We start from the raw sequence: 27,916 nt of genomic DNA, 5'->3' as shown, positions 1-27,916 counted from the left end.
GTGCGGGGCGCGGGCGGGAGACATCTTGCCAGGAGACTAAGGCTATTGGCGCTCAGCGAGCGCCGAGATGGCATGGGGAGCCTGTGGCGTTCCCGCTACCCAAGCATGGGGAGCGCGGCGCCCAGCTTGAGGAGCCAAGCACGACGGCGTCCAAGCAGATCGAGCGAAAGGTGCCAGCGCGGGTGTTGTGGCGTGTGTGATCGCCTAAAGGCGGGGCTGGCATGTGTGATCGCCAGGCCCTTGGGCGCGCAGCGCCCGGCCCGGGGGCAGGCCTGTAGCGGCAATGCCGACGGGGGCGCGCGCGGGGCAGCGGGCCTCAAGGCATAGTGGCGACCCTAACCATGCACGCGGCACCGCGTCTTGTTACTTTGGTATCAACACTGGTCTTCCCCCTTGTAACGATCATGACTACGATGTAACCTTTTGTGATATCAATGCAATAACCCTATTCCTCGACGGGGCTGCGTCCCCCACACTCTCCTCTGACCCCTTCTATGTGATCTTAAGCTATTGCAAAAGACTTCCTCTACAAGAGAACAAGGCTCCTCGTTTTGATTTACATAGCTCGGGATTTGACCCCGTGACACGTAGGGACACAGCCCATGAATTTCTTGTTACAAAGAGGCAAGACTTAGAAAGATATAAAATCTAGATTTTGTTTAGTAGGAAGTCTCCTGGACCAATTAGTATTTTTTCAGTTATACAAAAGTTGATTTATAATCCTTGCAATTGATTTACTTCAGCTCTGAACTATTTATCTGGCGATTAAATGATATGGGCTTAACCCTAATCATAACGAACTGTACCAAATTTAACCCTAAAATTAATTTGGCATCTCCTGTAAACTAAGGCTCCTTTATAGTGCACTAAACTTCAGTAGTTACACTACAGCTCTGAAATCTTTTTCTGGCGTTCCAACGAGATAATAGCTTATCCTAATTATATGGTAACTGCCCTAAATAGTTAACCTAGATCTTCACTACATTTGTATCAGAGTAGTTCCACCGGACCGCTGATTTTATGCATGATTTAAGTTTTAAAATTCTAGAAAACATAAGTATTCCCAATAAAATTGTGCTTGACACGAGGTCAGGGAAAATTAAAGAATTGATGTACGAAGACAACTATGTAATTGGATTGCAGATCGGTCCAAGGATTGGGAAAAACACTCAAACACAACTAAGATATCTGACGAGGTTTCATCAAAAAAGAGAAAGAAAAAGAGCCCTGGACGCGGAGGGTATCCTCTTAGGCAGCAGCACCCTTCCCCTTCTTCTTCTGAAGCTTCTTCATGTAAAACTCCAGCTCTTTACCCTCCAAGATATACCTGCACATTAAAAGGTTGGATCGATTAAATCAAGTACTAATTATCGAACGCTGAATAAGTAATCTAATTAAAGAGGTAAAAACTAATTAAAAATACTAATCGACTAATGGTTATAACTTAAAACGAAGATCAAAACCACGCTTGATCTTTGTTCAACGATATATGACAAAAAAATGTGGCTGGGTAAAAAAAAATCCCAACAGAAGTAGAAATTTAACTTTGCATTGAGTCAGTTGAAATATTAAAAACTCTGAGAACCGGACTTAAATTATTACGGAAATTTGGTTTGGAAGGAAAATATAAAATACCCATCAGCTCGTCCGCACTGGCCAGGCCTGGATGAGATTGCAGCCAGCAATCTGCCTCCTCCAAACTGCTCTTCAATGTGTGGGTCAAGCGTGCGACCTTCCTGGCGCTTCTCCAGCTTCCTGACAACATGGTTGCTCTTCTTTCCTTCGTCGGCAGCCGCATCAGCCTCCTGTTATTAGGGTTCACAAACCACAGAACGCGTCACTAAAAATATATGTTATAATTCAAAATCAAAACGAGGGAATGATAGTTCACAATGATATTCAGATGCCTTGTAACAATCAAAACTACATATTTTCTTGATACGGAAAAGAATCCAACAAAATCAAGCATTAATACCAAACTTGGCTCATCCATCTCAAGTAATGGATGATATAATTATGAACAGAGTAATTTAGACCCCTGATTCTGATAATCCCCACAATCTCAGACTGTAGGCGACACTACTCAGAACATACCTGACAATTAAATCAACCCTTTATCAATTAGAGCAATTAACATCTAGAAGTTCAGGAGAATGGAACTTATCTTCAGACATGTATTTAAGACGAAGAATAATCTTCAGTTTCCCATTAAAACTGCCTTCGCAGCAACCCAGGTAATCTATAGTGCAATTGTACTACTATTTAGGAAACAATCTAAGATAACAGATGATGAACATACCTCGCCTTCCTTCTTGTCCTTGACAACGGCCTGTTTCTTCTTCCTGCCAATGTCAACGCCATAGTGCTGGAGGTACCACTGCTTGAAAGGAGCAGCATCGACCTGTACAATGGCACTCTTGACGAGGGTCTGAGTTCGGACGAGCTCGTTGTTGGAGGCATTGTAGACAACGTCAAGAATACGTGTCTTGCGAGTCACAGCCTCGCTTCCCCACGAGTAGTTCCCAGTGTCCAACCTGAGAGCCCTCCACTTAACATTTCCTCCACGCACACGAACTCTCCTCACAGTCTTGTTACTGGAGAGCTTCGTGTTCGCGGGCTGACGACCCAACTCGTACCTGTTCACCGCAAACAGCAGGGAGAGATGTTAAAAATTAGGGGGCATCGATTAAGAGCATCGGAAACCAACATCTAAAAACGACATCGCATGTTAAATTTAGAGGCATCGATTAAGAACAATGAAAACCAACATCTAAATACGACATTACATGTTAAATTTAGAGGCATCGATTAAGATTATTGAAAATCAACATCTAAATACGACATTACATGTTAAATTTAGAGGCATCGATTAAGAACATTGAAAACCAACATCTAAAACGACATTACATGTTAAATTTAGAAGCATCGATTAAGAACATTGAAAACCAACATCTAAAAACGACATTTCATGGTAAATTTAGAGGCATCGGTTAAGAACATTGAAAACCAACATCTAAAAACGACATTAAAAGTTAAATTTAGAGGCATCGATTAAGAACATTGAAAATCAACACCTAAAAACGACATTACAAGCCAACTAGTTGGCATGTAACTTTTAATTTACAAAATCACGACAGGTAATGCAACACTTTCCTACCCACGACACAGATTAATACGGAAAGTTAGAAGTAAAGAATGTTAAAAGAAATCATTCAGAAGAAATGTCAAGAAGGAATATCATTTTTTTGGAAACATTGAAGAAAGTAAATGTGGCAATTCGTATGCTAATAGAATGGAATAGTCATAACGAGAAAACCCACCTCAAATCTATACATCGGAATGATTAGTTAAAATATATCAAAAGTTCGGTATCATCATTGGAAGACATCGCAGAGTAACGGAACTCAAAGATACTGAAAAACTAAACGACAAAACAGCCAAATCGTATGCCCAATCAAGATTTCTAAATAAGATGGTATAATTAGATAAACGAGTTGAAATAATATTGATTATCAAAAGAATCATTGGAAAGTAAATCTATTCAGGATGAAAGCTTGAACGATGCTCCACTTGAATGGGGGTACTTAAAGACCACAAAAGGTTGAATCGCTGGCGAAATCGAGACTCCAAAATGAGAAGGAATAACTACGACAAGACGATCTAATTCATCCCAACCCAACTGAAAACGTTTGAAGAAAATCAAAACTTGCGGGATCTCACTAAGAATAATTGAAACGTAACATATATTCGGGACAAAGGCTTGGAGGGTACTTCGTTAGACAGCAAGATTTTAAACAGGACGCAACATGGCAGACAGAACACCAAATGGGGACTTTCAAACAAGATGGAATAAAAGGCATAAATTTCTCACTTTCGCTTCTTCCTCCACGCCTTCTTCTTGCCTCCAGTAGCGCGCCGCTTGTGCAAAGAATCGCGGGAAATACCTGCAAATTAACGAAATTCCAGTCAGGAGAAACCATATTGAACGCCGTGGAAACACAAAATCAGAGAGGAATGGCACAAGAAACTCACCCATCTTGCCGGAAAATCAAGATAAGCCGGCAAATCGGCTCTACGGGGATTCGGAACGAGGAAGAGGAGGTCTCAACGCCGCCGCGCAGGTTGAAGAGAAATTATAAACTTCATCCTGCATCTTTAAAACCCTAGTTCTCTTTGGGGAATGACATAAATGCCCTTACCCGAAGGCGGTATTCTCGTCCTTGAACAACACAGTTATCAACATATATAATATTCATAAACTATATGAATTATCCCTTGTAGATTTCTTCCCCCTTGGTAAGGAATAAATACTTGGGAAATACTAACAAAAAATTTTGAGTTTGAAAATTATGTTATTTATTTTCCGGCTATAGCGTTTGATCTGAATTATATTAACATTAATATTATTCATTCGATCAAACAACTAATGGGGATATTAGTTGATAAATGTATTTTGTATATATATTCATAAATAGAAAAAAGATCCAAAGTTATGGAAACAAGAGAAGAATTGTTGTTTAAAATGATGAACTCAAGGTTGTTGAAGTAAGATGAATGGAAGAACGGGTATCAAGTGCCTGCAATCAGCCTATAAAAATAATGTGAGAACGTGGTTCATATACATTAGAGATCAAATGGTCTTCCTTCAAAAGTTGAGTCTATTAATGCTTAACCAAAAATAGAGGGCTTATTAAGAAGACCATGAATTGTAGCACATATTTTTATAGCACAAGTATATTATACAGAAAGATCGAAACTTTTTAATTAGTATATAAATTGTATATATATATTAATATTAATCGATATTACGTTTAATTGTATGCTATCACTGCAAATGCTGGAAAATTTTGTTAAAAATAAAGAAATAATAATTTTTAAGGTATAACACGAGACAACTTTCTTTTCAAAAAATTCTATACTATTTTCAGTTTGGATTTGGTAAGTAAAATAAAGAAATAAACTGCTTAGATGATTAGGGTCGAAAAGGTAAAGTGTATGCTAAAGTCATTCAAGACCTTTCAAGACACATAATTTCCTTTCTAGTAAAAATGGTTTTTATTAAGCACAAGAAAGAACTAAATCCATGCGCAAAATTTTTTATTCATATCAGTTTTATCTGATATGATAAAAATAAATAAATAAAGCCATGTTAGTGATTAAAAATGAATCAGTAAAAAATCATAAAAATATAGCCTTTGCCAATCAATGGCTTTTATGAACCAATTTTCCCCATTTATTAGATGTATCTCGAGTCAAATTTGAAGATACAAGTTGGTCTACTCATCTGCGTTGATTGACCTGAATGATTCCAATATAAAGTCCAATTTTCAATTTTTTCAATAGTAATCCTACATTTATTAAATATATATTTTATAGATGTCCAATTTTTACATGATTAGTTATACTAGCCTGATTTATTTATGCACTCGCACTAAACGAGGATCACCAAAAAGTACTCGTAACAGTATATCATGAGACTTGATTTAACATTATAAATATTAATGTCAGCATTTAAATATTATTAATTTTATGATACAATGTAGAGGTCATGGCTACCTGATAGACCCAAAATGTAGCATGTAAACATACACATTTTGGGTACATATAATATGTATTTTATCCTATTTTATAGGATTTTGCATTTCATGCATTAAATAGAGCAAATGATAAAATAATGCATTTTTAATGGCATTTTGTATACATGTTTAACATACTCAAGAATTTCTTAGCAAAAATATTTTTAAGACATTTTAATTTCTAATGCTCTATCTAGTATTTCAATTTGTATTTTTTAGCAGAGAATAAATTATTGAAGGGAGAAAGAAAGAAATAATGAATAATAATGAAGAAAATTATAAAAAAGTGACTTATTGGGCCCACAAAGGAGCCGACCAAGCACATAAGCCCAAGCCAGCCGCATGCCAAGGAGAGCAAGGCTCAAGCCAGCCCACAGCTGACAAGGGGCAGCGCCGGCAGGCAGCCAAAGCCGACTAACTAAGGGTATATATGTCTGATAATGTCAAATAAGGGTAGTCATTTGCATGCATTATTCATCTCAAATCTCCTAAAATTAAGTTCAACATTGCCAAAAACTCTTATTTTACATAGCAATGAGATCACGCCTTCCACTTTTCCAATGATTAAAAAGCTAACATTTTCTACTCAATTGAGGCTTCCATCAATGTTCTGACATGTATTTTACCAAGTTACATAGCTTGGGATTTATGTTTAAGAGGATTTGAGGGATATTTCTAAGCCCCACTAGACTCTATGAGTCAAGTGGGATATGAATCTAACAATTTCCCTAGAATGTTGACTTTTAAGATCAAAGGTTGACTTTCTATGGTCATAAAATAACGAAATTTTATGAGGAAGTCAAGACAGGAGTCTTGAGGCTTGGGACGGAATTTCAGATCAAAAGGAGCTATCAATAAAAAGATGCATGCTAATTAGTGGAGCTGACTCAACCGATAGGCTTGTTGTGAAGGAACATGAAGAAACCCTTCTAGAAGGTCCTTCGAGGCTTTCATGATGATCAAGACACCTAAGGGGGGATCCATCTGGCAGTTATTGGTTGGTGGAGAGCCCAGGGTCAGGATCCAGTCCAGGATTCACGAGGTGGAACCCATCCATCCATCCATTCCAGCTCAAATCCAAGGGCTAGGGATGATTTGTAACTAACTCCAACCAACTTGTTCTTTTCCCTCCAAATTCGACCTGGAGAGAAAGAATCTGGTTGGTTGGGGTTTGATCACCTGGATTGAGGCCTCAAGAACTCAATCGTGGACGTTCATCCATGATCCAACCACCAAGAATAACTGAAACAAACACATGAACCCCTATAAAAGGCCCCCCCTCACCCTCCTTGAGGGTATCCAAGAATTGATTATTGTTTTGTTCCACTTTATTTCTTTGTTGAGCTTGTTCTTGGGCCCGCCTTCATCCTGAAGTTTCAAGGAGTCCTCTAGGAGCGTTCTGGATCTTGAAGCCAGTTGATAGGGAGCTGAAGAAACCACCTTGGGCCCCTTGGTTGTGACAAAAGAGGTTCCTTTCTTCTTCTCATTCTACCTCCTCCTAGACTTTTCCTAAGCTTTTTGGCTACAAATTTAGGCAAATAGCCAACGTCTTAAGCTTTCCAACGCCTACTCACACATGTCAAAATGATTTTTTGGAACTCCAGATATCATCATTTTGGTCCACCGCACGTGAGAGCACCTCCGCCGGCGCGACCAGCGGCGGAGCGCTGAAGCCCAGCACACAAGTGGCACTTCTGCCCGTACTTCTGCCAGCACACAAGCCCATCAGTTCGGGAATCGTTCCCGAACTGAGTTAACTCAGTTTGGTAACGATTCGGACAGCTCTCTCTCATCCAGTTCAATGACTCTGAACCGGACAAGGGAATTACAACTCAATTAATTTCAGAATTTTTTATCTCTCCCTAGAGACGATAAAAAATTCTGGAAAAAATCTCAAAAATCATCTCTGTCTATGCTTTTCACGAAAAATTTTCTATACCTAGTAAAAATAATATTCATATTTTTTTCATTGAACATAAACCAGCTTAACAACTAAAAACATTATGAACGAGACTTGTACAATCTGAAACTTGAAATTCTAATTGAAATTCATCCTAAATATCTACCTAGCTCCCGGAGGGATTGACCCTTACTAAGTACTACTAGTAAGGTAATAAAATTGTTGATTGGTACATAACTACCCTTACAAACGACTTAGTTAGTGATATTTTTATCATCAACTTTCAACCCCCAGTTTGGACCAATCAATGTCACAAAAGTTTTTTAGATTTTAGTGGATGTATTCAATATTTGGGGACTTTATGAAATTTCCCCCTCAATTCTGTGAAAATATCTCAAAGAGTAAAATAGAGAGGGGTACCCACTTTAAACACCCATATTAGTTATTCCTGAGTGTCCTGTCGTCTCCTATAGAATGTAAGATTAGATGGCACAGAAATCCACTCGACCTACCTTATAGTGACAAAAATTAAGGGAACATTTAATAGGTCCAATGCTCTGAAGCTCATATAGATACTTTTAGAGTAGACATCTGAAAGGCTTGATTCATAGGTGTATTTCATTTTATAGGTGTATTTTATAGTGACTTATATGAGGAAAATAGTGATTACAAAATATGATATCACAAAGAGATCAATACTTACGATCAACCTTGTCCAAAACATTTAAAGTCAGATCCTAAAATGACTTTAAGATAAAAATTTTGTAGCATCTTTTCATAGCATCAAAGAATAATTTAATTAATGCATGTTAACATTGTTAATTAATAAGCTTGATGAATAAATGTTACTGTGATATTTAGAACACATATTTAAAACTATTCATATATTTATTATTATCTCATTACAAGCCACTTAGTCATATCATGTATTCACTGATATCATTATAAGTATTCATGGGCATTATTTGAATATCTAATATCAGTGAATATTAAACGAGATGAGGAATATGCAATTGATTTCACAGTCACATATATTTTCATCATAAATATATTTTTTAAAATATTTCCCAGCTCTTCAACATATGGGAACAAAATGGAGGAGTACAAACCTAGTAGGAATGTTAAATGACCAAAATTGATGAGCGAATTGGCGGAACCTGATAAAACAAGCAAAAAGGGAAATATCAAAATCTAATAAAGCTGAAGTGGATGATCACTCTAAGTAAGGTTTCATTGGTACCCAAGAGTCAGCACTCTGATGCCGGCCTGTATTTGAATGAACAAAATATCCACATCTTGTAGTGCTTCTAAGGAAATTCCCTCCTATTTGTGCCTCAAGTGCTACATTGAAGCATCTTCTTTCTATGTGAAATGGGATCGTGACCTTTAAATAATGACACCTTTTTGGAAACACTACATCCATCATTATGACTATAAAATGTTGGGCTTAAAATAACTGTGTGGAGTGCAAATGAGAGGAAAAATAAAATGAAGGACATGAGTGGAGGAAATCGAAGACCGAAGAAGATACAATAATTTGCATACTATTCTTTGGAATTTCCTTTCTATTTTGTGTGTTATGTATGATTTCTCTAAAGATTTATTATCTTAGATACTCAACGTCAAATACTGCTTGACCCCGAAGGCGACATTCAAATGAAGTCTAGTTAGGTGCGGTGAGATGACCAAGTGGAATAAATGCGAGCTTCAAAAGAGAAAGAGAGACCACTTTTGATGGAAACATCATATTTTCTAAGTTTGAATTAAAATATTTTGTAGGATTCACTTCAATTATTTTCTAAGATTGAAATCGACTTTTTATCTTTAAGTTTCACATTGACTAGTCAATGTGACCAAACCTAGACCAGATTGAGAGTAAGACTGAACCATACTTCAGGTCTAGGTTTAAGGTTTTGCTAAAACGAGACTGAGACCAATTGTGACCTTCCTTAACATAACGGTATCACTTTATTTATTTATCAACATATTTATTTTTTTGATACCTTTGGTATTTTAAATATAATTTTCTGGACTTACTTGATTTTCTATGATATCGTCAACCACCTAAACATCAAATAGAATAACTTAGTTTTTCTTACTTTATGTTGCTGATTTCATGATTTTTTATCACCAAATATCGGATATGTGATAATGATTAATGTCTGTCATCATTAATATGAGACATCATTAGTTTTGATGCTATTTAACCAAAGGAGTTCATGAAATGAATAAGGATGCAAGGAATCTCGATCATCAAGAGATCCTTCTTATTGAGATAGTATGATGAATATTTATTAGACATATCCATTTTATGCACATGATTAACTTGTAAAATAATACTTGACATGAACTTTCTTCAGAGAATCTACAAGTTCTAATTCTCATTTTTCTGATGCAGACCGTACGATCATGATGAAGTTGATCCCAAAAAATATTTTCATTTATATTTTTATCAAATTATTTGTTAATTTTAATGTGTTGCTTGTGATTTGAAGTCTTGAAAATCTTATAAATAACTGAATTAGTTATTGCAGTAGTAATTTATTTGATTTTGTTAGTATATATTGTGAAATGTGATATTTTCCTCATTGGATTTGAATATGCATTATTAAATAGGAGTATTCGTAGGAATATTCGCAGGAGATTTTGTAAGTCATGGAAATCCAAAAATCCCTCTTGACTTTTTTCCTTCAATTCCTGGAGTACAAACACTTTACAATATCAAAAATTGTCCCTTTTCCTATATTGTTTATTGATTTCTTATATATTGATCAAATATCCTCCCATCACCAATTTGATCATTGACCAATAATCAGATGTATGTTCCATAGCGAGATGTCATGATTACCCTATTTATCAAAGTAGTTAGAGTGATTTCAGAAAATAAAATGAATGTTTTACTGGTTTTCATTCTAGGGGATGATGAAAAACATAGAGATGTAGTTCATAAAATATATTCATACATCATGACATGATAGATGCAACCAAAGGATTGACTTAATGAATGATGCTGATGACAACACATTCATATTTATATATATATATTGATAATATCATATTATTAACCCAACATGATCTGGACACGAAATGTAATAAACCAAGGATCTAGGTGTGAGGTTCATAGGCAGTTAGTTCCTATGGAAAGGACTGGAGGCAAATGAAAAAAAACTAACCAAATGTATTTGCTAAAGCTTTGTCAAAGAAAAACCTGCCGCACCATCTTTGCTACACAACTCTTTATATGAGGACGAGTGGTTATCTCATCTTATCTATCAATGGTCAAGTTGAAGAAGACTTGTTGAAGTAAAATGTAAATTTAAATAAGAAAGAAATGTTTCAAAGGGCTTGTAATATGAGCTGGAATTAAATACTTTATTAAAACAATAAAAGATAACTGTGGAAGGGAAGACTGACACTGAGTATCCACTATTACACAAATTGATAATCTTTTTATCCACTTTAGAATAAGATTCAACTCACCACCGACGTTTTACCTACCCAATTTACAAATGCAGTAATACAATATGCTTAATCTTTTCATAATAACTTTTATAACGAGTTTTCAATACCTCACCTGAAAAAATGGCTTTAAAATCTATAATATTTGGCATTTGAGGCAGACAACACTTGCTATAATGGTTTTTAAGAAAAAAAAATAGTGGGCTAAAATTTAAGATGCCTTGAAGAAAATACTATCTTTATAGATTTTCTCAATTTTATTCTCCATCCAGCTTCATTCAAGTGTTTGATAATATTTCCGTTTTTTATTTGAAATATTGTCAAATTATACATCTATCTAAGCTAAAATCAGAATAGATTAAACTACCACAAATTCTAAAATGTAGGCTTTACTGGCACTCGAAGTATAATATCACTTGATCGTCATTGATAAACGTCCCCTAAATCCTTCTTTTATTCTGGGAATCTCTTTGCATTTATCTTTGTTTTGAATCTTTATTTAAGTTTACTATATTGACTTCTTTCCTATTTGCATTCGAGAAATAATTTATGTTGGGCCACGCACATTTCCTTCCCGATTCTCACTTTTTGATTCAGATTATTGACTAAGTTTATACGATCTGTTTTCTATAATTTCAAGCACGAGTAAATATCTTAAAAAGATGAAGTATCTTAAAAAGACAAAATTCATGGAAACAAAGATATAGGTCGTTTTTGTTAACTACTTTCATGCTTCTTTTCTTGATCAATCTAGATCGAGTAAATATTTAAAAATTATGAAGCATCTTAAAAAAAAGACAAAATTCATGGAAACAAAGATATAGATCGTTTTTGTTAACTCTTTCATGCTTCTTTTCATGATCCATCTAGATCGAGTAAATATCTTAAAAATATGAAGTGTCTTATAAAAGACAAAAATCATGGAAACAAAAATATAGATCGTTTTTTGCTAATTACTTTCATGCTTCTTTTCTTGAACAATATGTGGGCTTTGGTTTTCCAATTAAAAACTCTGTATTTGTTTCAAAGCATTTCGTGGAGTAAAGCCTAACTTACTTTCTTTACTTTTAAGTTATGTAATGAGTTATTTATACTTTTATGAGTTATCATTTTGCTACTGGAAAAATTGAAGAAACTTTGTCCCTAACAACATCACACTGTTATTTTTCTTGTACTAAGCTTATCTTCCTTCTATATGGCTCAATAATTATTTTTTAGTATTCCAACAACTTGAAAAAAACACAGCTGTTCTTCAATTGGAGATTCTGAAAGGCGAAAGGATGGAACACTAATGTCTTACATACTTACCTATGTGGGAAGCCACTGCCAGGGGATCCATTCTACTAAGAGGTAAACGCGCCATCGTCTGCAAGATGGAAATCATTTAAAAAGTTTTTCCTTGCACCGGATGGTGAGAAATAAATCTCAAGGAGAGAGAAAGAGAGAGAGATTGAGAGAGATAGAAGGGATTTAAGAAAGAGAGAGAGATTGAGAGGGAGAGAAGAGATTGAAGAGAGAGAGAGATTGAGAGGGAGAGAAGAGATTGAAGAGAGAGAGAGATTGAGAGGGAGAGAAGAGATTGAAGAGAGAGAGAGATTGAGAGGGAGAGAAGAGATTGAAGAGAGAGAGAGAGAGAGAGAGAGAGAGAGAGAGAGAGAGAGAGAGAGAGAGAGAGATTGAGAGGGAGAGAAGAGATCGAAGAGAACTAGAGAGGGAGATAGAGATTGAGAGAGAGAGAAGAGATTGAAGAGAGGTAGAGATGGATAGAAAAGAGATAGAGAGGGAGAGAAGAGATTGAAGAAAGGTATAGATGGATGGAGAGAGAGATTAAGAGGGAGAGAAGAGATTGAAGAGAGGTAGAGATGGATAGAGAGAGAGATTAAGAGGGAGAGAAGAGATTGAAGAGAGGTAGAGATGGATAGAGAGAGAGATGAAGAGGGAGAGAAGAGATTGTAGAGAGGTAGAGATGGATAGAGAGAGAGATGAAGAGGGAGAGAAGAGATTGTAGAGAGGTAGCGATGGATAGAGAGAGAGATTAAGAGGGAGAGAAGAGATTGTAGAGAGGTAGCGATGGATAGAGAGAGAGATTAAGTGGGAGAGAAGAGATTGTAGAGAGGTAGCGATGGATAGAGAGAGAGATTGAGAGGGAGAGAAGAGATTTGAAGAGAGGTAGAGATGGATAGAAAGAGAGATTAAGAGGGAGAGAAGAGATTGTAGAAAGGTAGCGATGGATAGAGAGAGAGAGAGATTGAGTGGGAGAGAAGAGATTGAATAGATGTAGCGATGGATAGAGAGAGATATTGAGAGGGAGAGAAGAGATTTAGAGAGAGAGGTTAAAAGAGAGGGATAGATATATAGTTAGACAGCGAGATGATATTGAGAGAGAGAGAAGTTGGAAGAGAGGGATAGATATATAGACAAACAGCGAGATGATATAGAAAGAGAGAGAGAGAAATAGAGAGAGAGATGATATTGAGAGAGAGAGAGAGAGAGAGAGAGAGAGAGAGAGAGAGAGAGAGAGAGAGAGAGAGAGAGAGAGAGAGAGAGAGAGAGAGATTGAAAGAGAGGGAAGGTTTGAGCTCCCGCTGCGCCATTTCCTTCATAAAAAAATGAGCACAGACCTAGCCACAAGTATGAGAAACTGAACGAAGAGATCCGCTTCATCTGGAACCGAAACTTATCAAGTTCTTGCAAAGCTTGTTTCTCGGTTAATTCTGGAGATTTCCCAAGAGTTAACGAAGAGATATACAACAGTGAAAGAGTTAACGAATCTGGATATTTCCTCAGAAATTTGTGCTAGAATTTGTCCAACTGCATTCGCGAGGCATCGATGGTTCACATCTCTTGTAGCTCGTGTTCATTCTAAGAAAACTAAATTAGTTGGAACTAGAATGGAAATCATAAGGTTAATCTTGTTGAAAAAACACCATAATTTTTTTTATCAGGATTACTAGAAAAAAATAAATGAAAGAGTAAGAAAATAATGGTTACCCAAAACTTATAATATCATGCAGCCACAAACCCCAGAAACATTGGTCCAGGGGTATAAATAATAAGTGCAAGAGTAAGAACCAAAATTAATTAAATAAACCAAAACAGTATGAAGATATTGGTTTTGTCAACAATAAAATGTTTCAGTCATAAGAAGACCCAGAAAATGGCCCAAGAGTAATAAAATATAAAGCATACATAAAGAACCGACATTAAATAAATACAAATGAAAGCAAGAAAGAATGAAATAGTGAAATAGAAATGGTGCATTGGTAAGTAAAGCCTTGAATTCGATAAAATGAAATAATGAGAAGCATACTTACATTAATATTAGGGAACTATGATAAAATATTTGTCCAATAAGTGAGTTTCTCTAGATCAGTTTAAGAAGTTTGATGAAGCATAAAGAGTTATCAGTAGCAGAAACTTAGAAATCTTGCAATCCAGAATCATTTTGGCCAAATATTTTTTCATCTATGAATAAAAACAACACACCCATCCCCAAGTCAATGCTTATTGACATAGGGTTTAACAATAACACGAGACCCAGAAATTAAATGAGATTTTCTCTTGGAAAGAACCCATTTCGCGGTCTCCTGGCTCTTGAACGTGACAAAACCAAACATCCGCGTCTGCTGGTTTGGAATTCTCACATCCTTAACTGGCCCATATTGACTAAGAATGGAAAAAATAAAACATATGTTAGTACATATCTTGAATGTTTTTTCACTTGTATGAGAAATTAGTATCATAAATACCTGAAATAATTGAACACATCATCCTTGGTGAAGGAGCTTTCGTAATGAAATGTAATATATATTTTGTTTGAATTTGATTTTTTATAACCCATGTCATTGCCTTCATTCATGGTGTCCTCATACTTCCATGCATCTTCAGTCAGCATGACCAAATGTTGTCCATGTGGCCTGTAAAATATCGGATTTTGCATTATTGTATTGGAAGACAAATCATGTGGGACATAAATAAACAATGTTTTCCGCACTATTAAGGAAAACATATGGCACATTTGTTAAGTTAACATGGAATAAATAACTAAGAAGACAAATACATTTGTAATGCAAAAAGTGAACATAAAGAACTGGACATTGTTTTGGAAGGAAAAATCATGTGGGACCCCAAGAAAAAACCATTATCGACATTAAAGAAAATCAGAAAACCAAAACATGGCATAAAGAAATCAGAAATACATTTTTGATAAGAGATAAGGAATAAAAATAAATATGCAAATACAAAAAACAGAAATAAAAATACAAAAAATAAATTCAATTAAAAATTACAAAATAAATAGAAACAAAATAAAAATATAAATAACATTGAATAAAATAAAAATAAAAATAAAATAATAAAATAATTTAATAATAGATAAATATAAATAAAGCATAATGGAAGTAATAATAATAAATAAATTCAAATAAAATACAAATACAAGGAATGACAATAACAATAAAACAAATAAAAAAAAATACAAACACAAATACAAAGAAGAAGAATGATAAAATAAAATTTAAAATAAATACCAATATAAAGAAGAATAATAAAATAGAGTATAAATAAATAAATATAAATGGATGAATAAATAAAATTTTAGGAAAAAAATAAAAATAAAAATATATTTAATTAAAATAAAAATACAAACAAAAATATAGATAAAATACTAACGTAAACAAAGAGTAATAATAATTTAAAAAACGAATAGAAATAAAACACATTATAAAGAAAAAATAATGATATTTTTTTTAAAAATGAATAGAAGTAAAATACAAATGCGACAAAAAAGAAAAGTAACAAATACGGATACAAATAAAATTATAATAATTAAATATAAATATAAATTAAAAATAAAGTTAATAACAAATAAATCAAAACTAAAGCAAAATACAATAATAAATAAAAATAGAATTAAAAAGTGCAATGATTGAAAATAAGAAGAAACTACAACATGAGTGTAAAATATAAAACTAAAATAAAAAACTCAAAAGTGAAAAAAAATTCGGACTCAACAAAACAGGTTAACTCAGAGTAAAAAAGAGAAAGAAACTACAAGAAAAATGCTAACAATATAAAAAAAACATACCTATCAATGATCCAGATGTTCTTGAGACGACCGAGGAGCTTAGTCAAGTTCAATCCCACCTTCCCATGGCGCTGGCTCTCGGTGAGATACCCAGCTGCCTGAATCGGCTTCCTATACTTATCAAAGAAGAGCATCGGAAGCACAGCGATCGACACAGGCCCACCTTTGGACTTCAACAGAGCAACGATCTCAGACTCCAGTTCTTCAAGCGACCCAGAACAAATCACCCTCTTCTCTTCCTTCGTCTCCTTCAAATCGAGAAACAAGCGGTGATTCGGCTGCCCATGAACATACCGGCATTTCTCGCCGTACTTGCAACATCCCCTGCAATGGAAATGGCAGATCTTGGGAGATATATCCGGCAAGCTCGCAGTTCTCTTTCTCGGCTCAGGATGAACACGGCGTTGATTATCAAAATTGTCCTCTAATTGGGTACTTTCCAAAGTCGGCCAGTTTTGGATATGATTTGGAGGGATTATGGGATCCAATAGTGGAGTTTCGGAGGGGAGGATTGACGCGTAGGAGAAAATGGACGAGAGGAATGAGAGACGGCAAACATTCAGCTTTGCCTCTTCTATCAAAGAAATCATCGTTTTATCGGAGGCAAATGTCAGTTCAATCATCTCTCGTTCTCCGACGCCTTTCATCAAAAGATATCCGATAATCTTTAGCGCCAGGTTAGGCTCCATTAAATGTACTCTTCTCAGGACTGCCTTTGTCGCCTCGGAGAAGTCCATCCTATTGTATGTAATCCGGTGCCTGCTTTCGTCTGAAACATAAATTATTAGAGAAAGATCAGCATGGGGACAAAGAAAGACGAGGAAAGACGACTGAGGAAGAGATTGTGATGGGATTTATCCCCGCGGTGATGATTCTTGGGACGGTAATGAAGAGATAGTTCATCATGTCGGGATGAAGTCAAACGAAGAAGAAAATACACAGAGATAGATAGATAGATAGATACATATATAGATAGATAAATAGAGAGAGAGAGAGAGAGCAGAGAGAGAGCAGAGCAGAAAGATAAGATAGGGTCGGAGAGAGACAAGAGAGAAAGACAGAGAGAGACAACAGGTCGATAAGAGAGGGAGAGGAGAAAAGAGAGTGAGAGAGAGGAAGAGAAAAGAGAAAGGGAAGAGAGAAGAGATACAGGGTGCATGAGAGAGAAAAGAGAGAAGAGATACAGGGCGTATGACAGAGAGAGAAGAGATACAAGGTCTATGAGAGAGAGAGAGAAAAAAGAGAAGAGATACAGGGTGTATCAGAGAGAAGAGAGAAGAGATACAGGGTGTATCAGAGAGAGAAGAGAAAAGAGATACAGGGTGTATAAATCAGAGAAAATAGAGAAGAGATTCAGGGTGTATCAGAGAGAGAGGAGAAAAGAGATACAGGGTGTATCAGAGAGAGAAGAGAAAAGAGATACAGGGTTTATCAGAGAGCGAAGAGAAAAGAGATACAGGGTGTATAAAACAGAGCGAATAGAGAAGAGATTCAGGGTGTATGAGAGAGAGAGAGAAAAGAGAAAGAGATACAAGGTGTACGAGAGAGAGAGAAAAGAAAGAAGAGATACAGGGTGTATGAGAGCGAAGAGAGAAAATAAATAGCGAGAGAAGATAGAAGAGAGAAGAGAAACAGGAAATACCAGAAAGAGGATGGTGTTCCCCTGAACACAGTACATCAACGAGAGATGGATAGAACGCCGGCGAGTTGAGAAATTTTCTTTCAACTCCGTCTCTGCAATCGCCTCCAAGAACACCCCCCATTGAGAAATCTCCAAACTCGAACGCTTCAAAGGCGGTCTGGGAAACAGCTAAAACCCATCTCTCAAATCCCGATAATTACCGACGTAATCGTGGATTTAACAGTAACACTACAAAAAAATATGTTAATCGCCTTCAATCAGAGAAATAATCGGAGAGGAAGCTTACAATAATAAATTTTGAACTGCAAAAGACCGGATTACCAGGGTTCCCGCCTTACCCTGATGACTTAATCTCCGGAGTCTACGACAATTACGGAAACAAAACCGAAATATCTTCAACGGATTATTCGAAATGTGCTTAATTAGGCTAAACTCCCTGTTCTATGTCCCGTGTCATGGATCCCCATGAAATATCTGTATTATTATATTTACCATAATCGATAAAAACATTTCTGTATGCCTAAGTTATCCAACTTGTTTCAGTCTAATAGTTTTTACAGTTGCTTTATTTCCTTCTAGTTATCATTTTACCGGCGATTACGCAAACAAGTTTAATGTCGGCCATATTGTCTCATAAATACTACATGAATATAATTAAAAAACTATAGTAATTAGAGAAAAGCCCTCTTTATAGCATGTATCGTGTATTGGAAGTAACTGTCCATCGATTCACTTGTTCCTCTAACTTTGATTTGTGATATGTTCTCATCTTTGAAGGCTGTTCTGGTTTGTGTATAATTCAATCAGATCAGGTCTATAATTTTGGTCCTAGTAAAAAACACTCTAAAGTCAAAAAAATTCTGAGGCTAAATTGTTGAAGTGAAGAAACCTATCAATTTCAAAGATAGGCCTATACTTTTGGTCCTAGTTATAAACACTCTAAAGTCAAAAAAATGCAGAGGCTAGATTGTTGAAGTGAAGAAACCTATCAATTTCAAAGATAAAATTACGATCTATAATGATAATAATCATCAATATAAGTCAATTTACGAGCCATGAACATATATTAATGTCAGAGAGGAATGAGAAAGGCGGATCAGTGAACACATGGAAACCATCAAAAGAATTGTGATGGGAAATATATTAAATTGGTCGCCGTTGGGATTCAAGGTATTGAATTGGGCAGAAATGCATAGAGAAGAGAGGGAGAGATTGGCCCACAATCTGAATATATAAGATTTTACTCATGGCAGAGCAGATTAATTCAAACAAGTTACACTAAAGCCCTTGTAATATTTAATTTAATCAATATATATTAATTATAATATATTTTATTTAAAATTCAATGGCATAAAATTCCTTAAAAATACTAAAAATTGGGAAACATCAGAATGTAATACTAAAAATAAAATAAACAAATGAATTTATAATTTAATATCATAAATTAATTTGAAGAATCCAAATATCAGAAAAAATCAAAATTTCATCATAAACACTAAATTATTTTAACCGTGAATAAGATTCATTTATTGATCATTTGAATGAAAATAAACATGTAAACATGTAACTGTTAATAGGGCTATTTATAGGACCAAAAATCGAACAAAACAACAAGTTGTGACTTGAGCGGTAGAGAGAGAGAACTAGAGAGATAGCAAGCAAGAGAGGGAGGGAGAGAGAAAGAAATAGAGATAAAAAGATATATAGAGAGATATAGATAGAGAGATAAACAGATAGATATATATAGAGAGATAAAGAGATAGATATATATAGAGAGATATAGATAGAGAGATAGAGACATATAGACAGAGAGACAGCGATAGAGTTATAGATAGATAGAGAGAGATAAATAGATTGATATATAAATAGAGAGATATATACATATATAGATAGAGAGATAGAGACATATAGACAGAAAGACAGCGATAAAGTTATAGATAGATAGAGAGAGCTAAATAGATTGATATATAGATAGAGAGATAGAGACAGACATACACACAGATAGAGATAGATAGAGAGAGCTAAATAGATTGATATATAGATAGAGAGATATATACATATATAGATAGAGAGATAGAGATAGAGATAGATAGAGAGAGCTAAATAGATTTATATATAGATAGAGAGATAGAGACAGATAGATAGAGAGATACCGATAGAGTTAGATAGAGAGAGAGCTAAACAGACTGATATATAGATAGAGAGATAGATATGGAGATAGATGGAGAGAGATAAATAGACTGATATATAGGTAGAGAGATAGAGAAAGATAGACAGAGAGAGATTGAGATAGAGATAGATAGAGAGAGCTAAATAGTCTGATATATAGATAGAGAGATATAGAAAGATAGAGAGATAGAGATAGATATTGATAGAGACCTAAATAGACTGATATATAGATAGAGAGATAGAGAAAGATAGAGATAGATAGAGAGAGATAAAGAGATGGAGAGAAAGTGTGTGAGAGAGAGAATGAGAGAAAGATAGAGAGATGGGTAGAATGTGATTGAAAGACTGTGTGTGTTATGAGAGAGAGATAGAGAGATGGAGTGAGAGAGTGTGTGTGTGTGAGAGAGATAGAGAGAGATGGAGAGATGGAGTGAGAGAGTGAGTGTGTGTGTGAGAGAGAGATAGAGAGATGGAGAGAGAGATCGATAGATAGATAGAGAGAGATAAAGAGAGATAGAGAGATGGAGAGAAAGAGTGTGTGTGAGATAGAGCGAGAGATAAAGAGATGGAGAGAGAGTGACAACACCCTAAATTTGTTATTTAATTCAAGCAATTAGCACAATTTTATGTCTTTAAAGTGTTTTAAATAGTGTTGTTTTCATATATTTACTTGTTAATTAATTTTTCCAGGTGAATTCTGATTTTCCCTAATTTTCTGTTAATTTTATGGAATTTATGTAAGCTTGGAATAATTGTGTTTAAATGAAAATGGCATGTTCAAAAATTACTTTTAATATTAATTAATGTGGAGATGACTTACTGAATTTTAAAGAATTTATTATTTTTTGGGAATTTGTTCAAGGACAAAATTTAATTTTTAAATAGAAAAAGTATAATTATAAGGAAAATAAGAGTTTAAAGGAATTTCTAAAGTCAGAGGGGGTTTTCTTGAAATTTTGTTGCAATTATGCCCCTAAAACAGCTCTCGATCACTGATGCCGGACGTCGTCAAGACGCCGTCCGGTCGACACCGAGGGTAGCGGCTCGGTATCGAATCAGGATCTCAATCGTACGACGACGGGCAGTGTCGTCCAAGAATGCCGACGGGCAGGCCTGAATGATGACGATGATGCGTGTAAATCCTACTGTCGTACGTGCGTGCGCCGAAGAGCGGTGTTTGCCGTTCCAGAGATTGACGGGGTCGCGTCTAGTGAGGTCAAACGGACCTCCAGAACCTCGCCCGAGAGGGTCGAGTGCGAGTACGTCGCCGAACGGGGAAATCCCGCTGAAATGCTCACACGCGTCGAGAGGACCCGACTCGTACCGGGCAGGTAAGACTCTCGTGAAAATATCGTCGTTTTCTCAACCTGTCTCGCTCTCACCTATCTAACCCGAGCGCGGAGGAGGCAATACGAAAGTATACTGAAGAAAGTAAACTACGTAAAGGGCAGGGTAAGGGAGTACCTATGTCGCACTGGCGACGGATACTTCGTAATAGCAAGATCCGGAGAGATCCAATAAAACCGGTGGCGCCGACGTCGGGCTGATGCGGGAGCGAAGGGAGACGGGGTGCGAGCGTAGCAAGGGCGTAGACCCCACCTGCGGGCGTGCTGGTTAACCGGGCACGGGGCGGTGGTATTGGCGGTGCCGGGGACGTGGGGCCGGTGGTGTGAGCACTGGTCCCGCTGCACACTCCACACACGACGCACAAGCGGGCGCAGGTGCGCTGGTGCTGGCGCGGACAGGGGAGGGCCGGTAGAGCGCGCTGGCGCGAGCGTCGAGTCGCGGGCAGCGCGCTGCCGGGCGCGCTAACGGGCGTTCGCGCGCGGCGCACGACCGCAGACCTCGCGGCAGCGACGATCGGCGAGGTGCGGTGAGGCGCGGCGCGCTGCGGATGACCGCGCGGGCGCAGGGCTCGGCAGCGGCGGCGACCGCGGGAATGCCGCCGGCTCCCGCGGGAAGACAGCGGGCAGGCGCGTCAGATCACGGTCAACCCGCTGGGACGACCCAAGGCCGCCTTGGCGACAGAGAAGCCCGTCGGAGGCGACTGGACCGGACGGCAGCGACCACGGCAGCATGCCAGTGACCGGCAGCCGCTAGTACGACCGAGAGGCCGTCGGGCGACGGGGAGATCGACCGGCGGGGACGAACTCGGGTGAAACGTCGGCGGGCGGAGTAGCGGCGACGGCGTAGCCGGCGGTTTTGGCGAGACCGGCAGACGGGGACGCGGCCGGCCGGTGGCGGCGGCGAAACAAGCGGCGATGGGAGGTCGGCAGGAGGGGACGCGGACGGTCGGTGGGGCGGACGTCGATGGCAGCGGCGGTGAAGCAGACGGCGGCGAGGAGCGCGAACGGCGGCGCAGGCGGAGGGCGGCGGCCAAGGACGAGCCAGCGGCGGCGGCGTCCTCCTCTCTCCTCTCCTTCTTCTTCTCCTCTTCCTTCCTCTCCTCCTCCTTTTTCTTCCTTCTTCTTTCTTCTTCCTTCTCCTCTCACGATCTGACTCTTCAACTTCCAAACGATAATTCAATGAAAATTCCAAGAGTGTTTGGAGGTGGCGCACTCCCCTCCGTTATATAGGAGAGAGGAACATGGGCCCCCATAACAACAAAAGAAAATAGAAAAAGGAAGGAAAATAAGAAGGGGTTGTAAGGCCCACTAAGGACAAGGGGGGGGGGGGGAATGAATCCTCATATGGGTTCTTCCCCTCCATACAAAGACAAAATAAAAGGAAAATAGAGATAAAGAGAACGATGACGAGATGGTAGGCGCTCCGAAGGTGGCGTATCATCACGCCGTATACCTGAATCCAGGGTTGCGCGTCGATGCTGCGGCTCGTCGTGTCAGCTGGACACGTGTCGGTGGTGGGCCCGCTGACGATGCCGGCTCCTCGAGTGTCAGTGCTGCAGTGTCGGACGGTGCCGCGCCATCAATCACCCATTGCAGGCGTAAAGATATAATTAAAATATATGTAGGGTTTTTATGAAATTAATCAATATTTTTAATGGTTTTTTAGGAAATACAAAGGGGAGAGGAAGCGGAGGGAAATATACATAATTATTATTTTTGGGCATTTTCAATTTGTGTGTGCAAATACTTTCAGGGACTGAAGCACAAAAATGTCAAGAAACAGATCACGAGTGACCACATGGCCGAACGTCGGCCGTCGAATGAGAATCCGATAGTGTAAATGGCACACATTGAGGAATATTCCTTTGGGCTGTAAGTTCACCACCCGCACGACACATACAAAACGCACACACATGCAATGACATGGCCAGTTCAGATTGGGAAACACTAGGAACAACGCTCATGTAAATGCACTTTAAATGTATTGTGAGTGTTTTTAAATCTTTTTTTCTTTATTTTGATTTCAGGACAAGGGGTATTGTTGGGTTCTAAAGACCTAGATCTGGATGACCAAATCAAAACATTCCGCATCGGAAGATTTGAACGAAATAGAACAACATCATAAAAACATTGAATCAAATTACCTGCGCACGGATCTCATCTGTGATTTCTTGGAACCCAGATTGAGACAAATCAAACTACTCAAGTGTGAAGTTTCTAGATGTATCTATGTGGTCCTCAACATATCAGATCTCCTCCTTCTCGTTGATAAGCCCCATTCAATCTCCGTTACGTTGAAAATGGAGAGGGGGGTGTGGGGAGAAGGGAGAAGAAGGAGAAGGCCCCTAAATAATTTTGGCATGGGTGAATTTCGTTTGGGGCCTTTCCCTTTTTTTACTAAGCGAGTATTTTTCACAAAGACCCCCAAAACTTAAGTATATCTTACGACATCTAAAATATTATTTGCATGTGAGTCTCTAGGCCCATGTAGTTAACAACTCGAGTGGCCCAATAACCTTTATTAGCCTTCAAAATTAATTAACTATATCATCATATAGATTAATTAATGTCAGATCGATTTTACCCAAATGATAGGTTGAGTCTTCAACACGTGGGGTGCCAAGCTATACCTCGTGCTCAAGAAGGTACAAAGGAGTGTGTTTTGACTCACTCTTGGAACCTGTTCATCATCGATTACCGTGTATGTATAATCACTCATCCAGTTGGTGCTCCTTGGATGACTTAGGGTATGGTCAACTGTCAAACCCTAATCGGTCATCTGAGTTAGTACTAATGCATTTGTAAAGCGTCAGAGAAATCTTCTCCAATATTTCATTGTCTTGGCCAAGGACTTCATCGCATCATCTTCCTTGAGCCGTCACTTCTTAGACCGAGGGTGGACAATCCCATCTTGACCACTCAATTATCTTCGTGAACTTCTTGATGAAGCCGAACTAAGGCCGTTTAGAATCCCATGATTAGAGACTCATTGACAATAGTCAAAGTACAACCGTATGTCCACAAAATATCTTTGGTGTCTCAAGTCTAAGGGCCACTTACACAACCGTGATGTAAATTGACCTGATTGGCAGTTCGGTATAATACCATTCAAGGATTCCTACGGATCAATTCAGTGAACTCTTTCCACTAAAGAGCACCCACTATCTATCCTTAGTGTCTCCACACTAATGGTTACGGGACTGGCGATACTCATCATTTGAGTGAGGATAGATAGTGCAATTCTATAGGGATATTTTGATGTCCGTCTCACATATTATTCTAATACGAATGTTTAGAACACATGCTTAAAGACCAGTGATCTCCGTATTAGGATCTCATCATAATTCACTAAGTCAGATCATGTATTAATGGACTTCATTATAAGCATCACACGTGCACCATAGTGAACATGTTCTATAAATGAACATGGAACAAGATGTGGAATGTGTGATTAGCTTGTCGGCCACATATATTGTCATCAGGTACGTGGCGCGTTGAGAATGAACGCGCCAAAATATCTTTAAAAAATCTCAACCAAGGATAGTTCAACACGTGATTGCGTGTTTCAAAATCCAAAACTAAATAAATAAAAATTGATCTAATGGCTCAGATTGGTCAATTTATATTTATTAATAACTTTTTATCCGAAGTCCGATTGAAGTGAGTTTTTGTGGATTTTCTCGTCTCAACCTCCTCTTTCTATTTGTATGGTTGGATCATTCAGATCAAGCCTACATTGATAGCTAAAAGTTAATTACTTACTAGTGGTAAAATGATAATTTTTACCATTAAACCTAAGTACAAAAACATAATTTCGAGTTGAGGAGTTCATTCTTGAAGGGGATCTTTAGAGCTGCAAGAAAAAAAGGAGAACCATCATGGATCAAGCCTATTTGTTACTTTTTATGTAATTGGATGATTTGTTAGTGAATTTCTTTATTGTTCTTCTCGATCTTGGTCTGAATTTCTAAATCGCTAAGCTTGAGCAAAATGTACAAGCCCTTAATGGAATTGAGAGGAGCTATTGTGAAATTTATCTAGCTATTCCATTTGCACATTAAATTTTTTTATAAAAGTTTAATTTTTAGGAGATATTAGATTGCCTTTATGATCTAATAATTAGAAAATTTTGATACCAAATTCCCTAAAATCAAACTAAAGCCAAATCAGTTTTTCTTATTATCTCCTCTGATTGACCCCTTTGATCCTTTTTATTGGATCAAAGAGCTCCGTACTTCTTCTATTCTTCCCATCTCTTCAGCCCCCCTTTCTAAACTCTTCATCTAATTATGGTGATTTGATATTCATTGAATATTAAATTAACTCTAATTAGGGTCAAATTATTCAGGCAGATCACTAATTTACTTCCTTATAGCTTCCCTTGGACGAACTTCCATAATAATTATCACTATACATCTTAAGCTAGGGTTTTATAAATTTTATCCTATAAGCTAACATCAACGACAGCAAGGCATTATAAAATTTAAAAAGGTCACCCCTATTCTTGGCTTATCAGAGAGTGTGTGCGAGAGAGAGAGATGGTGAGAGAGATCAAGATATATATGTATATATATATATAAAGAGATTGTGTGTGAGATAGAGCGAGAGATAAAGAGATGGAGAGAGAGAGATAGAGAGATGGAGCGAGATAGATAAAGAGAGAGAGAGAGCGTGTGAGATAGAGCGAGAGATAGAGAGATGGAGAGAGAGTGAGAGAGAGTGTGTGTGTGAGATAGAGCGAGAGGTAGAGAGATGGAGAGAGAGTGTGTGAGAGAGAGATGGAGAGAGAGATAGAGAGAAGGAGAGAGGGATAAAGAGAGATAGAGAGAGAGGGTGTATGTGTGAGATAGATCGGGAGATAGAGATGGATAGAGGGAGAGTGTGTGTGTGAGATAGAGCAAGAGAGAGAGAGAGAGAGTCTGTGTGATAGATCAAGAGATAGAGATGGAGAGTGTGTGTGTGTGTGAGATAGAGCGAGAGGTAGAGAGATGGAGAGAGAGAGAGTGTCTGAGAGATATAGAGAGATAGAGAGAATGAGTGGGAGAGAGAGAGTGTGTGAGAGAGATAGAGCAAGAGATGAGAGATGGAGAGAGTGTGTGTGTGTGAGAGAGATAGGGCAAGAGATGAGAGATGGTGAGAGAGAGAGAGAGAGTGTGTTTGTATGTGAAAGAGATAGAGAGACGGAGAGAGAGTGTGTGTGTGTTTGTATGTGAAAGAGATAGAGAGACGGAGAGAGAGAAAGAGATAAAGACTGATAGAGAGAGCGTAAGTGTGTATGAGATGGAGCGAGAGATAGAGAGATAGAGAGAGCGTGTGTGTGTGAGATAGATCGAGAGATAGGGAGAGTGAAAGAGAGTGTGCGTGAGAGAGATGGAGAGAGCGAGAGATAGAGAGATAGAGAGAGAGAGAGATAAAGAGAGATAGAGAGAGTGTGTGCGAGATAGAGTGAGAGATAGAGAGATGGAGAGAGAGAGTGTGTGAGATAGAGAGAGTGTGTGTGATAGAGCAAGCGATAAAGAGATGGAGAGACAGAGAGTGTTTGTGAGAGATAAAGCGAGAGATAGAGAGATGGAGAGAGAGTGTGTGTGTGAGATAGAGCGAGAGATAGAGAGATAGAGAGATGGAGAGCGAGAGAGAGTGTGGGTGTGAGGTAGAGCGAGAGATAGAGAGATAGAGAGATGGAGAGAGAGAGTGTGTGTGAGATAGAGCAAGAGATAGAGAGATGGAGAGTGTGAGTGTGATAGAGCGAGAGATAGAGAGACGGAGAGACAGTGTGTATGTGAGATAGAGCGAGAGATAGAGAGATAGAGAGATAGAGAGATGGAGAGAGAGAGTGTGTGTGAGATAGAGCGAGAGATAGAGAGATGGAGAGAGAGAGTGTGTGAGATAGAGAGAGAGAGTGTGTGTGTGAGATCGAGCGAGAGATAGAGAGATGGAGAGAGAGTGTGTGTGTGTAAGATAGAGAGAGAGTTTGAGTGTGATAGAGCGAGAGATAGAGAGATGGAGAGAGTGTGTGTGTGTGAAATAGAGAGTGTGTGTGTGTGAGATAGAGTGAGAGATAGAGAGATGGAGAGAGTGTGTGTGTGAGAGAGAGATAGAGCGAGAGATAGAGAGATGGAGAGAGAGAGTGTGTTTTAGAGAGATAGAGTGAGAGATAGAGAGATAGAGAGATGGAGAGTGAGAGTGTGTGTGAGATAGAGCAAGAGATAGAGGGATAAAGAGAGAGAGTGAGAGAGTGTATGTCCGTGAGATGGAGCGAGAGATAGAGAGATGGAGAGAGAGTGTGTGTGAAATAGAGAGATGGGGAGAGAGAGTGAGAGTGAGAGTGAGAGTGTGTGTGTAATAGAGCGAGAGATAGAGAGAGAGTAAGAGTGTGTGTGTGAAATAGAATGAGAGATAGAGAGATGGAGAGAGAGAGAGTGTGTGCGTGTGAGATAGAGCGAGCGATAGAGAGATGGAGAGAGAGTGAGAGAGAGTGTGTGAGTGTGAGATAGAGCGAGCGATAGAGAGATGGAGAGAGTGAGAGAGAGTGCGTGAGTGTGAGATAGAGTGAGAGATAGAGAGATGGAGAGAGAGAAGGAGAGAAAGAGAGAGGGAGAGGGAGAAAAAGAGAGAAAGAGAGGGAGAAAGAGATAGAGAGAGGGAGAGAAAGAGAGGGAGAGAAAGAGAGAGAGAGAGAGAGTGAGAGAGAGTGTGCATGTGAGATAGAGCGAGAGATAGGGAGATCGAGAGAGAGAG

The 27,916-nt window shown here is 38.1% G+C and overlaps 2 protein-coding genes across 2 annotated transcripts; both read right to left on the bottom strand.

The window, feature by feature from the left end:
• Positions 1-1,113: 1,113 nt before the first annotated feature.
• LOC144711831 (small ribosomal subunit protein eS8) lies at positions 1,114-4,179 on the bottom strand. The gene is made up of 5 exons (XM_078585913.1): positions 4,033-4,179; positions 3,872-3,944; positions 2,300-2,636; positions 1,636-1,805; positions 1,114-1,327 (listed from the first exon to the last, which is right to left on the bottom strand). The coding sequence occupies exons 1-5, from the start codon at positions 4,034-4,036 to the stop codon at positions 1,249-1,251; spliced, it is 663 nt and encodes a 220-aa protein (XP_078442039.1). The 5' UTR covers positions 4,037-4,179; the 3' UTR covers positions 1,114-1,248.
• A 10,209-nt stretch (positions 4,180-14,388) lies between these two features.
• Positions 14,389-16,407, bottom strand: LOC144712072 (zinc finger CCCH domain-containing protein 18-like; the record flags this gene model as incomplete). Its single annotated transcript, XM_078586252.1, has 3 exons — positions 14,389-14,601; positions 14,685-14,852; positions 16,022-16,407. Coding segments are annotated over 3 exons (723 nt in total), but the record flags the coding sequence as incomplete, so codon positions are not given.
• Positions 16,408-27,916: the final 11,509 nt, after the last annotated feature.

Source organism: Wolffia australiana, chromosome 14, assembly GCF_029677425.1.
Source record: "Wolffia australiana isolate 7733 chromosome 14, ASM2967742v1".
NCBI classification, from domain to species: Eukaryota; Viridiplantae; Streptophyta; class Magnoliopsida; order Alismatales; family Araceae; genus Wolffia; species Wolffia australiana.
The sequence above is the reverse complement of the archived record's forward strand: the minus strand, read 5'-3'. Positions and strand labels throughout refer to the sequence as shown.

Coding starts and splice junctions, on each gene's coding strand:
- LOC144711831 (XM_078585913.1), bottom strand. Junction 2,637..3,871: donor GCGTGGAGGAAGAAGCGAAA/GTGAGAAATTTA, acceptor TGCGGTGAACAG/GTACGAGTTGGGTCGTCAGC. Junction 1,806..2,299: donor AGGACAAGAAGGAAGGCGAG/GTATGTTCATCA, acceptor CCCTAATAACAG/GAGGCTGATGCGGCTGCCGA.